The sequence below is a fragment of the Electrona antarctica genome, assembly GCF_951216825.1.
Source record: "Electrona antarctica genome assembly, chromosome: 18".
NCBI classification, from domain to species: domain Eukaryota; kingdom Metazoa; phylum Chordata; class Actinopteri; order Myctophiformes; family Myctophidae; genus Electrona; species Electrona antarctica.
In genome coordinates this window covers 39,732,446-39,746,425 of record NC_136799.1, presented here as the reverse complement: position 1 = coordinate 39,746,425, position 13,980 = coordinate 39,732,446, and the positions used below count along the sequence as shown (strand labels likewise).

At 49.8% G+C, this 13,980-nt stretch overlaps 1 protein-coding gene across 1 annotated transcript in view; it reads left to right on the top strand.

Annotated features, from left to right (window-relative positions):
• scaf8 (SR-related CTD-associated factor 8) overlaps window positions 1-11,592 on the top strand; it is a 60,246-nt gene extending 48,654 nt beyond the window's left edge. Inside the window, exons 18-22 of the mRNA XM_079527534.1 lie at window positions 4,372-4,513; window positions 5,038-5,085; window positions 5,966-6,199; window positions 7,297-8,099; window positions 8,160-11,592. Of these exons, the coding sequence (XP_079383660.1) occupies window positions 4,372-4,513; window positions 5,038-5,085; window positions 5,966-6,199; window positions 7,297-8,099; window positions 8,160-10,034 (3,102 nt within the window). The 3' untranslated portion in view covers window positions 10,035-11,592. The remainder of the gene's footprint in view (window positions 1-4,371; window positions 4,514-5,037; window positions 5,086-5,965; window positions 6,200-7,296; window positions 8,100-8,159) is intronic.
• Window positions 11,593-13,980: the final 2,388 nt, after the last annotated feature.

Below are 13,980 nucleotides of genomic sequence, written 5' to 3'. Positions count from 1 at the left end.
GTAAAAGTCCAGAATAAATAATGTACTTGAGCAAAAGTCTAATAATCTTTTGAAAATAGCAGAACTACAAGCCCACAATGCGTCGCGATGCATTGTGGTTACTGTATGTTTGGTGGTAATAATCAGAATCTACAAAGTAACCAGTAACTAAGGTTTTCAAATAAATGTAGTGGAGTACAATATTAATTTGGATCTGAGATGTAGTGGATTAGAAGTGAAAGTATTGGAAAATTAGATAGCCTCCAGTAAAGTACAAATGCCTCAAAATTGTACTTATGTTCAGTACTTAAGTAATTAGTACTTGGTTCCAGAAGAATCTGCTTGGCTCGTCACCACTTCGGCCGTGAAGTCCTTGAGAGGGGCCAGACTTAATCTGCCTGGGGCGATATGCATTGAGAGGGGCCAGACTGAATCTGCCTGGGGCGATATGCATTGAGAGGGGCCAGACTTAATCTGCCTGGGGCGATATGCATTGAGAGGGGCCAGACTGAATCTGCCTGGGGCGATATGCATTGAGAGGGGCCAGACTTCATCTGCCTGGGGCGATATGCATTGAGAGGGGCCAGACTGAATCTGCCTGGGGCGATATGCATTGAGAGGGGCCAGACTTCATCTGCCTGGGGCGATATGCATTGAGAGGGGCCAGACTCAATCTGCCTGGGGCGATATGCATTGAGAGGGGCCAGACTTAATCTGCCTGGGGCGATATGCATTGAGAGGGGCCAGACTTCATCTGCCTGGGGCGATATGCATTGAGAGGGGCCAGACTTAATCTGCCTGGGGCGATATGCATTGAGAGGGGCCAGACTTAATCTGCCTGGGGCGATATGCATTGAGAGGGGCCAGACTTAATCTGCCTGGGGCGATATGCATTGAGAGGGGCCAGACTTAATCTGCCTGGGGCAATATGCATTGAGAGGGGCCAGACTTAATCTGCCTGGGGCGATATGCATTGAGAGGGGCCAGACTTATATATGCATATAAGCATATGCGATATGCATTGCACAGGCAGATGAAGGCTGGCTGGCTATACGAAGCTACATTCAATAACTGTGTGTATACATGCAATTATTTATCTAATTGTACAACCGTATCAGTACAGCCATAACAAAGGCAAAGTTTTCTGCTTTGTCATCTTCTGAAGGCATATCTAGCGTGAGACCCGACACCTGATGTCTTCCTGTGATTTGTACTAACAGTGTTATAGCCCTGTTTTTAGACCAGGGGTCTTCAACAGGGGCCCCGGGACCCCTAGCGGGTCCTCAGAGTTACTACAGCACCAAATGTTTTTGTGATATTTGTACACTACTAACCACTAAAACGCTAGCCTGGAGCTCACCTATGCTTTCTATGGCATAGGCAGCTCCCGGCAGAAACTGTGCGCAGCTGCTGGACATGAGACTAATTACTTAGAGCGACAGAGAGAGAGAGAGGAGTGTGTGTGTGTACGGGTGTGCGTGTGTGCGTGAATTTAACAAAGGTGCAGATGATCAGAAATCAGCAGAGAGTGATCAACGTTTGCGCTACTCTATGCCGAATTGAAGTGGACTCGGACCCAGACTTTCTTTTTTTCTCCCTGGAAATAAAAACGTCTGGGTTTCCGAGGCTACTAAAACGCTAGATTCCCTATTCTGAATCTGAATGGAGCATTAGCCAAAAGCTAGTTTGGTGTAGAGGGGGGGGGGGGGGGGGGGGGGGAAGCAGACCAAAGAGCTAACGGTCCAACTTAAGTGGTTAAATACACATTGACATGAATCCAACATATTCATAGAAAAGATGAAAGTGTAAACGAGCATTAATTCACTCAACGATGATAATGACGATAATGATAGTGCTGTCAAGCAAGTCATGAAATCTATGCAACACAATTTCATACAATATGTACTTACTTCATCTCACTCTCACTCAGCCAAGGGGTCCTGAACAACATGGAGTACCCCTGGTTTAGGTTAGACTCAGGTTTCCCCTCCCCGGGGCTCTTTGCTTTAGGTCTAATGGACATGGTTTAGGTTAGACTCAGGTTTCCCCTCCCCGGGGCTCTTTGCTTTAGGTCTAATGGACATGGTTTAGGTTAGACTCAGGTTTCCCCTCCCCGGGGCTCTTTGCTTTAGGTCTAATGGACATGGTTTAGGTTAGACTCAGGTTTCCCCTCCCCGGGGCTCTTTGCTTTAGGTCTAATGGACATGGTTTAGGTTAGACTCAGGTTTCCCCCCCCCGGGGCTCTTTGCTTTAGGTCTAATGGACATGGTTTAGGTTAGACTCAGGTTTCCCCTCCCCGGGGCTCTTTGCTTTAGGTCTAATGGACATGGTTTAGGTTAGACTCAGGTTTCCCCTCCCCGGGGCTCTTTGCTTTAGGTCTAATGGACATGGTTTAGGTTAGACTCAGGTTCCCCCTCCCCGGGGCTCTTTGCTTTAGGTCTAATGGACATGGTTTAGGTTAGACTCAGGTTTCCCCTCCCCGGGGCTCTTTGCTTTAGGTCTAATGGACATGGTTTAGGTTAGACTCAGGTTTCCCCTCCCCGGGGCTCTTTGCTTTAGGTCTAATGGACATGGTTTAGGTTAGACTCAGGTTTCCCCTCCCCGGGGCTCTTTGCTTTAGGTCTAATGGACATGGTTTAGGTTAGACTCAGGTTTCCCCCCCCCGGGGCTCTTTGCTTTAGGTCTAATGGACATGGTTTAGGTTAGACTCAGGTTTCCCCTCCCCGGGGCTCTTTGCTTTAGGTCTAATGGACATGGTTTAGGTTAGACTCAGGTTTCCCCTCCCCGGGGCTCTTTGCTTTAGGTCTAATGGACATGGTTTAGGTTAGACTCAGGTTCCCCCTCCCCGGGGCTCTTTGCTTTAGGTCTAATGGACATGGTTTAGGTTAGACTCAGGTTTCCCCTCCCCGGGGCTCTTTGCTTTAGGTCTAATGGACATGGTTTAGGTTAGACTCAGGTTTCCCCTCCCCGGGGCTCTTTGCTTTAGGTCTAATGGACATGGTTTAGGTTAGACTCAGGTTCCCCCTCCCCGGGGCTCTTTGCTTTAGGTCTAATGGACATGGTTTAGGTCAGACTCAGGTTTCCCCTCCCCGGGGCTCTTTGCTTTAGGTCTAATGGACATGGTTTAGGTTAGACTCAGGTTTCCCCTCCCCGGGGCTCTTTGCTTTAGGTCTAATGGACATGGTTTAGGTTAGACTCAGGTTTCCCCTCCCCGGGGCTCTTTGCTTTAGGTCTAATGGACATGGTTTAGGTTAGACTCAGGTTTCCCCTCCCCGGGGCTCTTTGCTTTAGGTCTAATGCAGGGGTTCTCAACCCGTGGGTCGCGACCATAGAGTATATATATAATAGAGACTGAACTGGCGCGAAGCTCCGCCCCCCCAGCTATTCAGTCAGTGGAAGTTGCTCAGTGGCGTTTTGAAGCACCCGGAAGACTGCCGGAAGTCCCTCCCAGGACCTCAACTTTGAGGTCCTGAGTGACGTAGGGCAACCGAGCGCTCAATGTTAAAGCCCAGCTGCACGGGGTTTCCCGGTCATGAATCCACGGGTCCGCCTGTAGTCCCTCCTCCTACCACTAGGACCCAGAGCTTCAACGTTGGAAAGTCTGCCTGCCCCCTTGGTCGCGACCCCTCAGGGGGTCGCCAAATTATTTTGGGGGGTCCCCAAAATATTTTCAAAAAAATAAATAATAATAAAAACAAATTTAAATTTTATTTTCACGATTTTTCAAAAATAGCAGACCTACAAGTTCATAGCGCGCCACTCGGTGGCGCGCTATGAGCTTGTAGATCTGCTATTTTTCAATAGCTAAATTATAACAATGCTTAAAACATCAAAATGGGTTCCCGCCCAAAATGGTTTAAGGTTATTGTAGCAGTCAATTTATATTGGGGGTCGGGAGGGGGCGGGGCGGGGGTCCCGAGACATTGCCAAAGCATTTCCGGGGGTCCCCGGCCAAAAACGTTGAGAACCCCTGGTCTAATGGACATGCTGAGTGAGGGCAGGAGAACACTGACAGGAAGTGTTTGTTTGGACACCGTCCGGGCTGCAAGTGGAGCTGTCTCCGTCACACCACAGAATGTTTAGACTGAAGTCTTGTTCAAGCTGCTGCCGGGCCAAACTGTAGTGGATTAGCGCGTTAGGCCGGCCATTTGTTATCAGACCCTTTTCGGAATTGGTGTGTCAAAGCAGTGAGCATGCTTGACCAGGGACGGTTTTTGAAACTTTTTGTAGCGGTTTGACATTTTAAACAAGTTTTAACAGGGGGAAAAGTGGCACTATTCATCTCTCCAAATGCACCCAGCTCTATTAGAAACCCTATATGATTTATTTATTTTTGGTCTTGACTTTTCATGCCTTCCTTAATATCATCCTTCTCCTCCGTCGTCAATGTAGCTGCCGGTGAGCCAGGCTGTACCTGCCTCTGTGGGCCTGGTGCCTCCATCCTTCCCCGTCTCCATGGGTATGCCTCCGCCAGGCTTTGGCCCGCCTCCGCCTTTCATCAGGGCAGGGTTCAACGCCTCGCAGCCCCCTCCAGGTAAACCACACCCAGCCTCTCTTTTTAACCCATTTAGGTCGAAATTTAAAAAAAATGTCTTCTAAATCCTTTAGAAGACATTTCTGAAATACCTATGTTTCTGTATCAGTGGTGCTCAATATTTCATGTCAAGGACCCCAAAAATGATATGTAATTGGCCACCAACCCCCATCTGAAAATGTGTTGTTCCAGGAACCCCCCCCAGAAGCAAAGATTTGAGTTAAAAACGTTCGCTCTGAAAGAATATATTCAAAGATTTGTGCCGCATTTTCACGGTTTTTCAAAAATGGCAGACCTACAAGCTCGTAGCGCGCCACTCGGTGGCGCGCTATGAGCTTGTAGATCTGCTATTTTTCAATAGCTAAAGTGTAACATAATGCTTAAAACACCAAAAGGGGTTCCCGCCCAAAATGTTAAGCACCATCGCATACATACCATGTTCATGACTGACTCAAAGTAACCATGCTGGTTAGACATCCATAACTGACAAAATAAATGACCGTGGTGTACTTCCTCTTCCGCAGGTTTCATGCAGGCTGCGCAGACCGCAGGCATGAACTCCACTCCTACATGTAAGTACTGTACATTCAATGATGTTGTTGACCACGTGAACACTAGCCTCCGTGTTCTGGCCAGTGCATGGCCGTGAACATTAGGCTAAAATGTAGATTGTAATTGTAGATTTCGGTGAAGAGATTTGGTGTATTGGGAAGAAAGATGGGGACCAAGTATACTAATTGAAGTGTGTATATGTCGTTTTGTTTTATTAGATTTTGTTTTTTATCAACTAATTGCAATAATATCTACTACTACTACTAATATTGTAATTGGAATGTAAATACACAAAGGCAAGTCTGAGACAGAACTTATAACATTTATTTATGTTAAAACTTGCAAAAATAAATACTTTTTAGTATAGAGCAGGGGTGTCAAACTCTTTGGGGCAAGGGCCACATTGCGCAAAAGGTGACTTGATGAGGGCCGCAGCCAATTGCCATTCACGTGCGTTGACTTACACAGTTGTCACTTGGCTTTGTTTTCTAGACTGTTTATTGACATAAATTGACTTTATTTGTATTACAGGGTATGAGGATGATGTCACGTGCATACCCTCTATACTATAGAGGGTATGCACGTGACATCATCATCATACCCTGAACGCCTACTGAGTGGCAAAAAAATTACTTTCTGGCCTTGACAAGCCCATACATCCAAACAGAAAAGTCCTGAATGCATTAAACGACGTTAAACTCACTTTGCCACTCGATTGATGACTCAATTGGACTAATTGCTTCTCAGCTGTCACTTGGTCAGTACTACTGACAACTGCCACCGTTTCAAATAGCCCACATATTTAGGACTTGGCCATACAAACATTTTCAGCGGTGAGATTTCATTCAGCTTTGACACCGTCTCCTCTCTCTCTCTCTCTCTCTCTCCTCTCCCCTTCAGCCCACACAGCTCTGGGTCAGCAGCAGCCCTCCATGGCGGCGTCCTCCGGCCAGGACAACGCGGTGAAGGAGAGTCCGTACGGCAGCTTCATGCATTCAGCGCTCCAAGGGGGGGCTACAGGCTACAACCCGCTGTCCGTTCAGACACAGCAGCAGCAGCAAGGAGCCGCCAGCGGAGATAAAACACCGCAGTCTGCCGATGGCATGGACGCCGCAGCGGAACTCACCCTGCAAGGTGAGCCAAATAACTGCTTTAACCCAGGGGTTCTCAACCCGTGGGTCGCGACCCCTCGGGGGGTCCCCAAATTATATTTTGAAAAAAAAGAAAAACAAATATTTTTTAAATTTTTATTTTCACGATTTTTCAAAAATAGCAGACCTACAAGCTCGTAGCGCGCCACTCGGTGGCGCTTGTAGATCTGCTATTTTTCAATAGCTAAATTATAACAATGCTTAAAACACCAAAAGGGGTTCCCGCCCAAAATGGTTTAAGGTTATTGTAGCAGTCAATTTATATTGGGGGTCGGGAGGGGGCGGGGCGGGGGTCCCGAGACATTGCCAAAGCATTTCCGGGGGTCCCCGGCCAAAAACGTTGAGAACCCCTGCTTTAACCCATTTAGGCCTGAGGACGATTCTACAAATGTCTTCTAAATCCTAACAGTTTTATGAAAACCCCTATGTTTCTATGTCGGTTGTTCTCAAACATATTCATGTCAAGGACCCCAAATATATATGACATTAGCCGCTGACCCCCAATCAATACAACAATGTATTGTTGACCTATTTTTACCGCAACTTTCGTTCAACTTTGACCCCCTCTGTCACACATTTTTTGTGTCCAGTATCACTACGACTCTTTGGGCATTTTCTTTATTTTCATTTTTTTAGACTATTATCTGGTCAATGGAATGGTTCTATTGGCAAGATCTGTAGGTGGTGAACTGGAGTAACAAAAAAATTATAATCCGTCCAGTGGAATATTCCATCTTTTGGCCAAGAAGTGTATTTTAGACCGAAGGTGGGGGTCTGGGAGTTTTTCTGCTTAGGAGAGTAGCCTTTCAACACATTAAAACCGCCTTTGTTTTGGTGAGTAGCAGTAGCAAAAGTGTATTCTTTATGCTCAGAGTCGCAATAGTGTTAAGGAGAACTCCTAACATATTATGGACCAGTGGTTAAGTTGAACTCTTAACTCTTAAATCCCAGAAGAAGATCCAGAAGGATTGAAACGTTGACTAAGCAAAAAGGAGAAGGAGAAAAAAAAGCAAGTGGAGCTGAGATAGCAGCGTTGCAGACTTATCGTGACCTTCCATTATGTGTTCCTTTCTCCTCCAGGCATGCAGAATGCTGTCCGCAGTGGCATGGGTCTTCTGGGCATGCACCCCCACCCGCTGCACCAGGCCGGTGCGGGCCAGAGGATGCCGGGCCTCATGCCTCTGGAACTGAGGCCCAACCTTCTGCAACAAGGAGCCGCCGCCGCCGCTGCTGCTGCCGCCGCCGCGGCCGCCGCCCGCTTCCCTCTCCTCATGCAGCAGAGCTTGTCCCAGGCCACTAGCCTCCTGGAGGCCCAGGCTCAAGCCCAGGCTCAAGCTCAAGCCCAGGCCCGTGCCAGGGCTCCCTTCCCCCAGATGGACCCCTTCAGCAGGGCCCCCAACCCTCCCAACGACAGCCTGCCCCACAAGGTTAAGGAAGAGCCGTCCGGTGCCGACGAGGGTCAGGACCAGGACTACCGCTTTCCTCCGCCAGAAAAGCCGAGTACAGGCCTACTGAGAACCCCTCCACCTGAACACAGGCCTGAACACAGGCCTGACCACAGGCCTGACCACAGGCCTGACCACAGGCCTGAACAAAGGCCTGACCACAGGCCTGAACAAAGGCCTGACCACAGGCCTGAACACAGGCCTGACCACAGGGAGTCCCAGGGAGGTGGAGGAGGCGGAGGGGGAGCAGGAGGAAGGCCTGCGTTGCTCCAGACCCCCGGGACTCAGCCACAACAGCCAGGGAGAACCAGCCTGGTCGGACGCCTGCAGGCTCTGGCCGGTTTTACTCCCGACAGCCGCTGGGGCCAGACCCGGGGAGACTTTGATGAACGAGACAACATGAGAGGAGGAGGAGGAGGAGGCGGCGGCGGAGGAGGCGGCGGCGGCGGAGGAGGCGGCGGCGGCGGAGGAGGCGGCGGCGGAGGAGGAGGAGGAGGAGGAGGAGGAGGAGGCGGCGGCTCACAGGCTCCTGGAGGACCCAAAGGCTTCCAGGAGGAGCGACCCAGCCCAGGGCAGAACCAGAACTTCCCCAACCGCTTTGAGAACCGGCCCGGGGCACCGGCTGGGCCCGGGACACCGGCTGGGGCTGGGGCTGGGGCACCGGCTGGGGCCGGCGCCGGGGCATCCGCCACTGCTGCCGCCCCTGGAGCAGCTGGGGGTCCTCCACCACCGTGGAACCGTGGCAGTGCCAGCGCCACCACCCCATTTGACAGTGAACTGCATCAAGACCTCGACGACCGCAGGCGCAGTGCATGGGATCGGCAGCGGGACCGGGACGAGAGAGAGTTTGATTTCAGGAGAGAGATGAACGGCAATCGCGATCGCCATAGCCGCGAGAAAGAGCGCGAGAGCCCGAGAGACCGTGACAGAGAGCGGGACAGAGAGAGAGAACGGGACAGGGACAGAGAAAGGGAGAGGGAGCGCGAAAAAGAGAGAGAAAAAGAGAGAGACAGGGAGAGGGGCCGCGACCGCACCAGAGAGCGCGAGAGGGGGGACCGCGACAAAGAGAGAGAGCGTGAGCGAGATCGCGGGGGCTGGACGCCCCTCCTGCCACTGCCCACACCTCTTCTCCCTACCCCGAACCTCAATCCAAACCTGAGCCTGAACCAAGGCAAGCTTTTGGCGCCGCTCAAATTGAACCCCCAGCTTCAGCCCAGGTTCCCAGGCCTCCTCCTTCCTCAAGCCCAGGGGAACTTGGCCAAGCCATCTCCAAACATCCCTCCCCTGAACCAGGCACTGCTGCGGCCTCCGCTGAGGCTTCCTCTCCTTCAAGCGCAGAGCCAAGTAGCTTTGCCTGAGCCCCAGTCAGACACCCGAGCGCAATCTCAGACGTTGCCGCGGGCCCAGTCTCAGCCCCAGGCCCAGTCTCCACCCGAGGCCCAGTCACCACCCAAGGCCCAGTCACCACCCAAGGCCCAGTCACCACCCAAGGCTCAATCTCCACCCAAGGCCCAGTCTCCACCCGAGGCCCAGTCTCCACCTGAGGCCCAGTCTCCACATGAGGCCCAGTCTCCACCCGAGGCCCAGTCTCCACCTGAGGCCCAGTCTCCACATGAGGCCCAGTCTCCACCTGAGGCCCAGTCTCCACCTGAGGCCCAGTCTCCACCCGAGGCCCAGTCTCCACCCATTTCCCAGTCTCCACCCATTTCCCAGTCTCCACCCATGGCCCAGTCTCCACCCATGGCCCACTCACCACCCGAGTCTAAGGCTCAAAGCCCTCCCACTGAGGCCCCCTACCAGGCGCAATCACCACCTATAACCGAGTCCTCTCCACCCACACAGTCGCTAGCCGAGGATGCAGTTAAGTCACCCTCCATTGCTATGTCCTCTCCCCAGGCCCCAGACACTCCTCCTATGGCCTCGCCTCTGGTCATGGCCTCTGCCCCAGACTCTCCCATCGCCTCACCGCAGCGAGCCTCTAGCTTCCCCGAAGAGACTACCGACTCTCTGGCGGAGCAGCAGGAGGAGACGACGCCGCCGCGGGAAGACCAGGAGGACGAACCCCAAGAGAGACCCGCCTCGACCCGACCCCAGTGGCACAACGGACCCGGGATGAACTCGAACGCGTGTGTGGCTGAGCCCACGCCGGAGCCTTCTCCCGAACCCGAACCCCGACGGGCTCCTTCACCTTCCCTCTCGCCCACCTTCAGCCCCTTGGCAGTGTCACCACCGGGCCCGGCGTCTGACCCAGAGGACGCCCAAGGCGAAGAAGAGGCCTCTCCTAAGGACACAAACAATGAACAGAGTGAGCCCATGGAGGAAGCAGAGAGTCAGCCAGTGGTAGACTCTGACAGAGACACTGAGCGGACATAATCATCACTCAGTAGGTAAAAGATCATTTTGTAAAGTTGTCCTTTCTTCTCTGTACTCATGTCAGCAAACCCACCACCACCACCACCACAGCCACATGATGGGACTGACTCACACCCATCATACTGACTGATAACTTAAAAAAACATCTTTATCTCACAAATATCAGTGTACTTAAAATAGATGGCACCACTACTATCAATTTTAGATCAATTATGTTTGTATTTTATTTCCTTTGTCCTTTTTCTTTTTTTTTCTCTCTTTTTTTTTTTCTTTTTTTAGCTGTAATGCCACCCCGCCCCGATTTAAATTAAACTAAGCTTGGTGAATTTTGATGAAGTTGCCTGCCAAAATGTTTGTAAATGGGGATAGGGTGCGGGGGAACAAAATCTAAAGAGCTTTGACCTTCCTATGGAAGTGAGTAAAGAAATCCTGGCTGTTCCAACAATGGATTGAATCTAGTTAACCCTCGAGTACTTGAAAAACAGCAGTAAGCTGGCCTCTCTCTGTCTCCTCTTCTTTTTTTAAATGCTGCTGCGGCCGTTTTTAAATGAATGCTTTCACGGTGTCTTCTTCTAATGCCTCCTGTTTCCCAGTAGAACCAGTAGTCTCTCACACGCACACACACACACGCACACACACACACACACACACACACACACACACACACACACACACACACACACACACACACACGGTGAGACCAGTCCAGCTGCTGCTTAAATAATGGGGAAAAGAAAAAGAAACAACAATGGAAACGTGACAATGATGTATATCCCCCAAAATAAATGTCTGTGATTTGTTTTTTCCATAATTTTCCGTGACTTCAAACCGCAAAAATTAACAAGCCAGGAGGAGGGATGTGTGGATGTTGGCTGCATTTTCTTCTTAGTTTGAAATAAACATGCTTTGTTTGTTGTACCACGTTGCTTTAGGACTGTGCTTTCTGACCCAGGACCAGTGGACAATAAGACTGATTCACACTCATTAGACTTTCTCATATTAACTCCACATTTTTGCTGCGTTTGACATCTTGTCGGATGCGACCATGATGATGGGGGGGGGGTCTTTATCTTAGTTTTGTGATGACATCAAGCCTTTATATGATATTTTCCTGACGCTTTCGCTGGGTTGACTTGTGTTGGATGGGGATTGTGCCTTTTTTTTATGGATTTGCGCTCATGTCGCCTCCTCCCCCTCCCCCCAATTACTACTGTTTGTGATTCACATCATGAGACTTATTTCGGACAGTTCCTATCAACCACAAAGCACAGAGTTGACCGCCCATACGGTCGGTGCGTTAGTCATATTATAGGAGGGACAAGTCAAATATACTCATCGTTTCTGTGCATGCAGGCCTGTAGCCTGGTTCCACACCTTCTTGTCTCTCTCTCTCTCTCTCTCTCTCTCTCTCTCTCTCTCTCTCTCTCTCTCTCGTTCATTTCATACCTGTAGTGCATTTCTGTTGAGACATTCTACCAGGAAACCGTAGTCTGCTGTTTCTCTCAGACCAAACATGTCTACCACAGAAGTTGTGATGTTGAATAAAAGTTGGAAGGTGCATCATCTTATTTATTTGTTTTAACCCTCCTGTTATGAAGCCAGTCAGGTGACTTCCTGGCTTGCGTGCGCACACACACACACACACACACACACACACACACACACACACACACACACACACACACACACACAGCCAATCGGGTGACTCCTGGCTTGCATACGGCCAGTCAGGTGACTTCCTCGCACACACAACCATGTGTCACTTAGCCTCGTTCCCAGCCTTACTCAATACTCATCTTGCGAAGAGAAAAGCCTGGTCACGACCCTAAGGCAAGAGAGAAAAGCCTGGTCACGACCCTAAGGCAAGAGAGAAAAGCCTGGTCACGACCTAAGGCAAGAGAGAAAAGCCTGGTCACGACCCTAAGGCAAGAGAGAAAAGCCTGGTCACGACCCTAAGGCAAGAGAGAAAAGCCTGGTCACGACCTAAGGCAAGAGAGAAAAGCCTGGTCACGACCCTAAGGCAAGAGAGAAAAGCCTGGTCACGACCCTAAGGCAAGAGAGTGCCTAGCTGGAAGTGTCAGGGCCGGAACATCCATCAGATGTATTTCCACCGGATACGATATTCAAGGAGAATGTAAACTGATTTGTAAAGCGTCAACGACTTTTCCTTGAGCTGTACTTCTGCCAAAATTCCAGCACTTCCGTTTTGGCACCAGTGTAGGTCTTGCCCAGCGTGTGTGTCAATGCTGTAGTGCTGAATCTTAGCACAGACTAAATGTATTATTACTGCAGTATCGTGTGGAGTAGAGATGTACCTGTACCATTCTTTTCCCTTCCCAATACCAAGTCCCATAACTTGCGTATCTATCGATACCGATACTGAGTACCGATCCGATACCATGTGTCATTTAAACAAATTGGGGGGGGGGTCTGTAACCCAGATGGACCCGAATGGACCCTTACTGGTCCATTTGGTTCCATTTGTTCACTCAGAGTTATGGCGGTCCTTGAACATATGTTTTGAGAACCACTGATCTAGGACTAAATACACAGTCGGTAGTGCTGTCGCCTCACAGCTAGAAGGTCCTGGGTTCGATTCCCGCTCGGGACGCTGTGGGCGCTGGCGGCGTGTCCTCTCCTCCTCATCAGTGCCCATACCCGAGGCGGGGTTGGCGAAAGGGCCTTTCTGTGTGGAGTTTGCATGTTCTCCCTGTGTCCCCTATAGGGTAGGTACCCTCACAAAAACATGCAGTAATCCTGGTCACTAAACTGCCTTTCCCTGGCCAGCCAGGGCGCCTGATGGAGGGGAAAGGAACTGGTTGGAATAACGTGTTCCTTCCACGCGCTACGTCCAACCAGGGAAACTCCCCCCTGTCAGGTGTAAAGGAGCAACCTGGACACTCGTGCATGAAGGAAGCATGAGGAAGTCCGTTGCTCTCCCCAGGCTAGCGGAGGGTGTGTAGAGCCCAGGATCACATTAGATAATTGACACAGGGGTGAAAAATGGGTTACAAAATCGTGGGATAAAAATTATATATAAAAAAAAAATGTTCTGAAAGAATATATATTCAAAGATTTGTGCCACATTTTCTCGATTTTTCATAGATGGCAGATCTACGAGCTTGTAGATCTGCTATTTTTCAACAGCTAAAGTATGACATAACACCAAAAGGGGTTCCTGTCCTGAATGGGTTAAGAATTGTTAATGTGCAGTTATTAAAATAATGTAAATAGTACAGTTAGACTGAGCAATAAAACAGTAGTGCAACATCAACTGACGTATTAAACATATTAGCGTAAATCATTTATCATGTGATACGTGACATGCCGTGGTATCGTATTGGCATAGACTGGCATACTTACTGATACCAGCATTTTAGGCAGTATCGTAAGCTTTTATGATACTGGTATTGGAACAACTCTAGTATGTAGACTATTATACCACAGGTCGTTTCGAGGAAGCAATCTGATTGGTTGAAACAGCCTTCTAGCTGTGGGTTAAACCAGCAACATTCACCACCTAATCAAAACAAAGAATTCAGCTGCTCTGTTCTCCCAGAGCGCTAGCAAACTCCGCAAGCATCACTTCAGTGATGCTTGCGGAACTCGACTTTGTCTCGTTCCTGACCGCATCCCTGTCGTGGCAATAATCACGTTAACCCACACCCTCTCGTGTAATATTGCTTAAATATAAACCTTGGCATGTTTAGCATGATGCTCTCGGACGAAAGACAAACTTAACCACTTCACCCTATTCTACATTGTTGACCGGGGGCCCCTCATTGTGTCCTCTCTACACCCAATCTCTTGGCCGAACATAGCAGATGTACAAGCTCACATCGCATGGCCTTTTGACCCGTTGTGGCCTGGTCGATCTGCTATTTCCTGCAAGTGTTTGCATATTTTCGCAGAATGTAAACCTATTCTCTAGGCTCTAGGCTTCAAG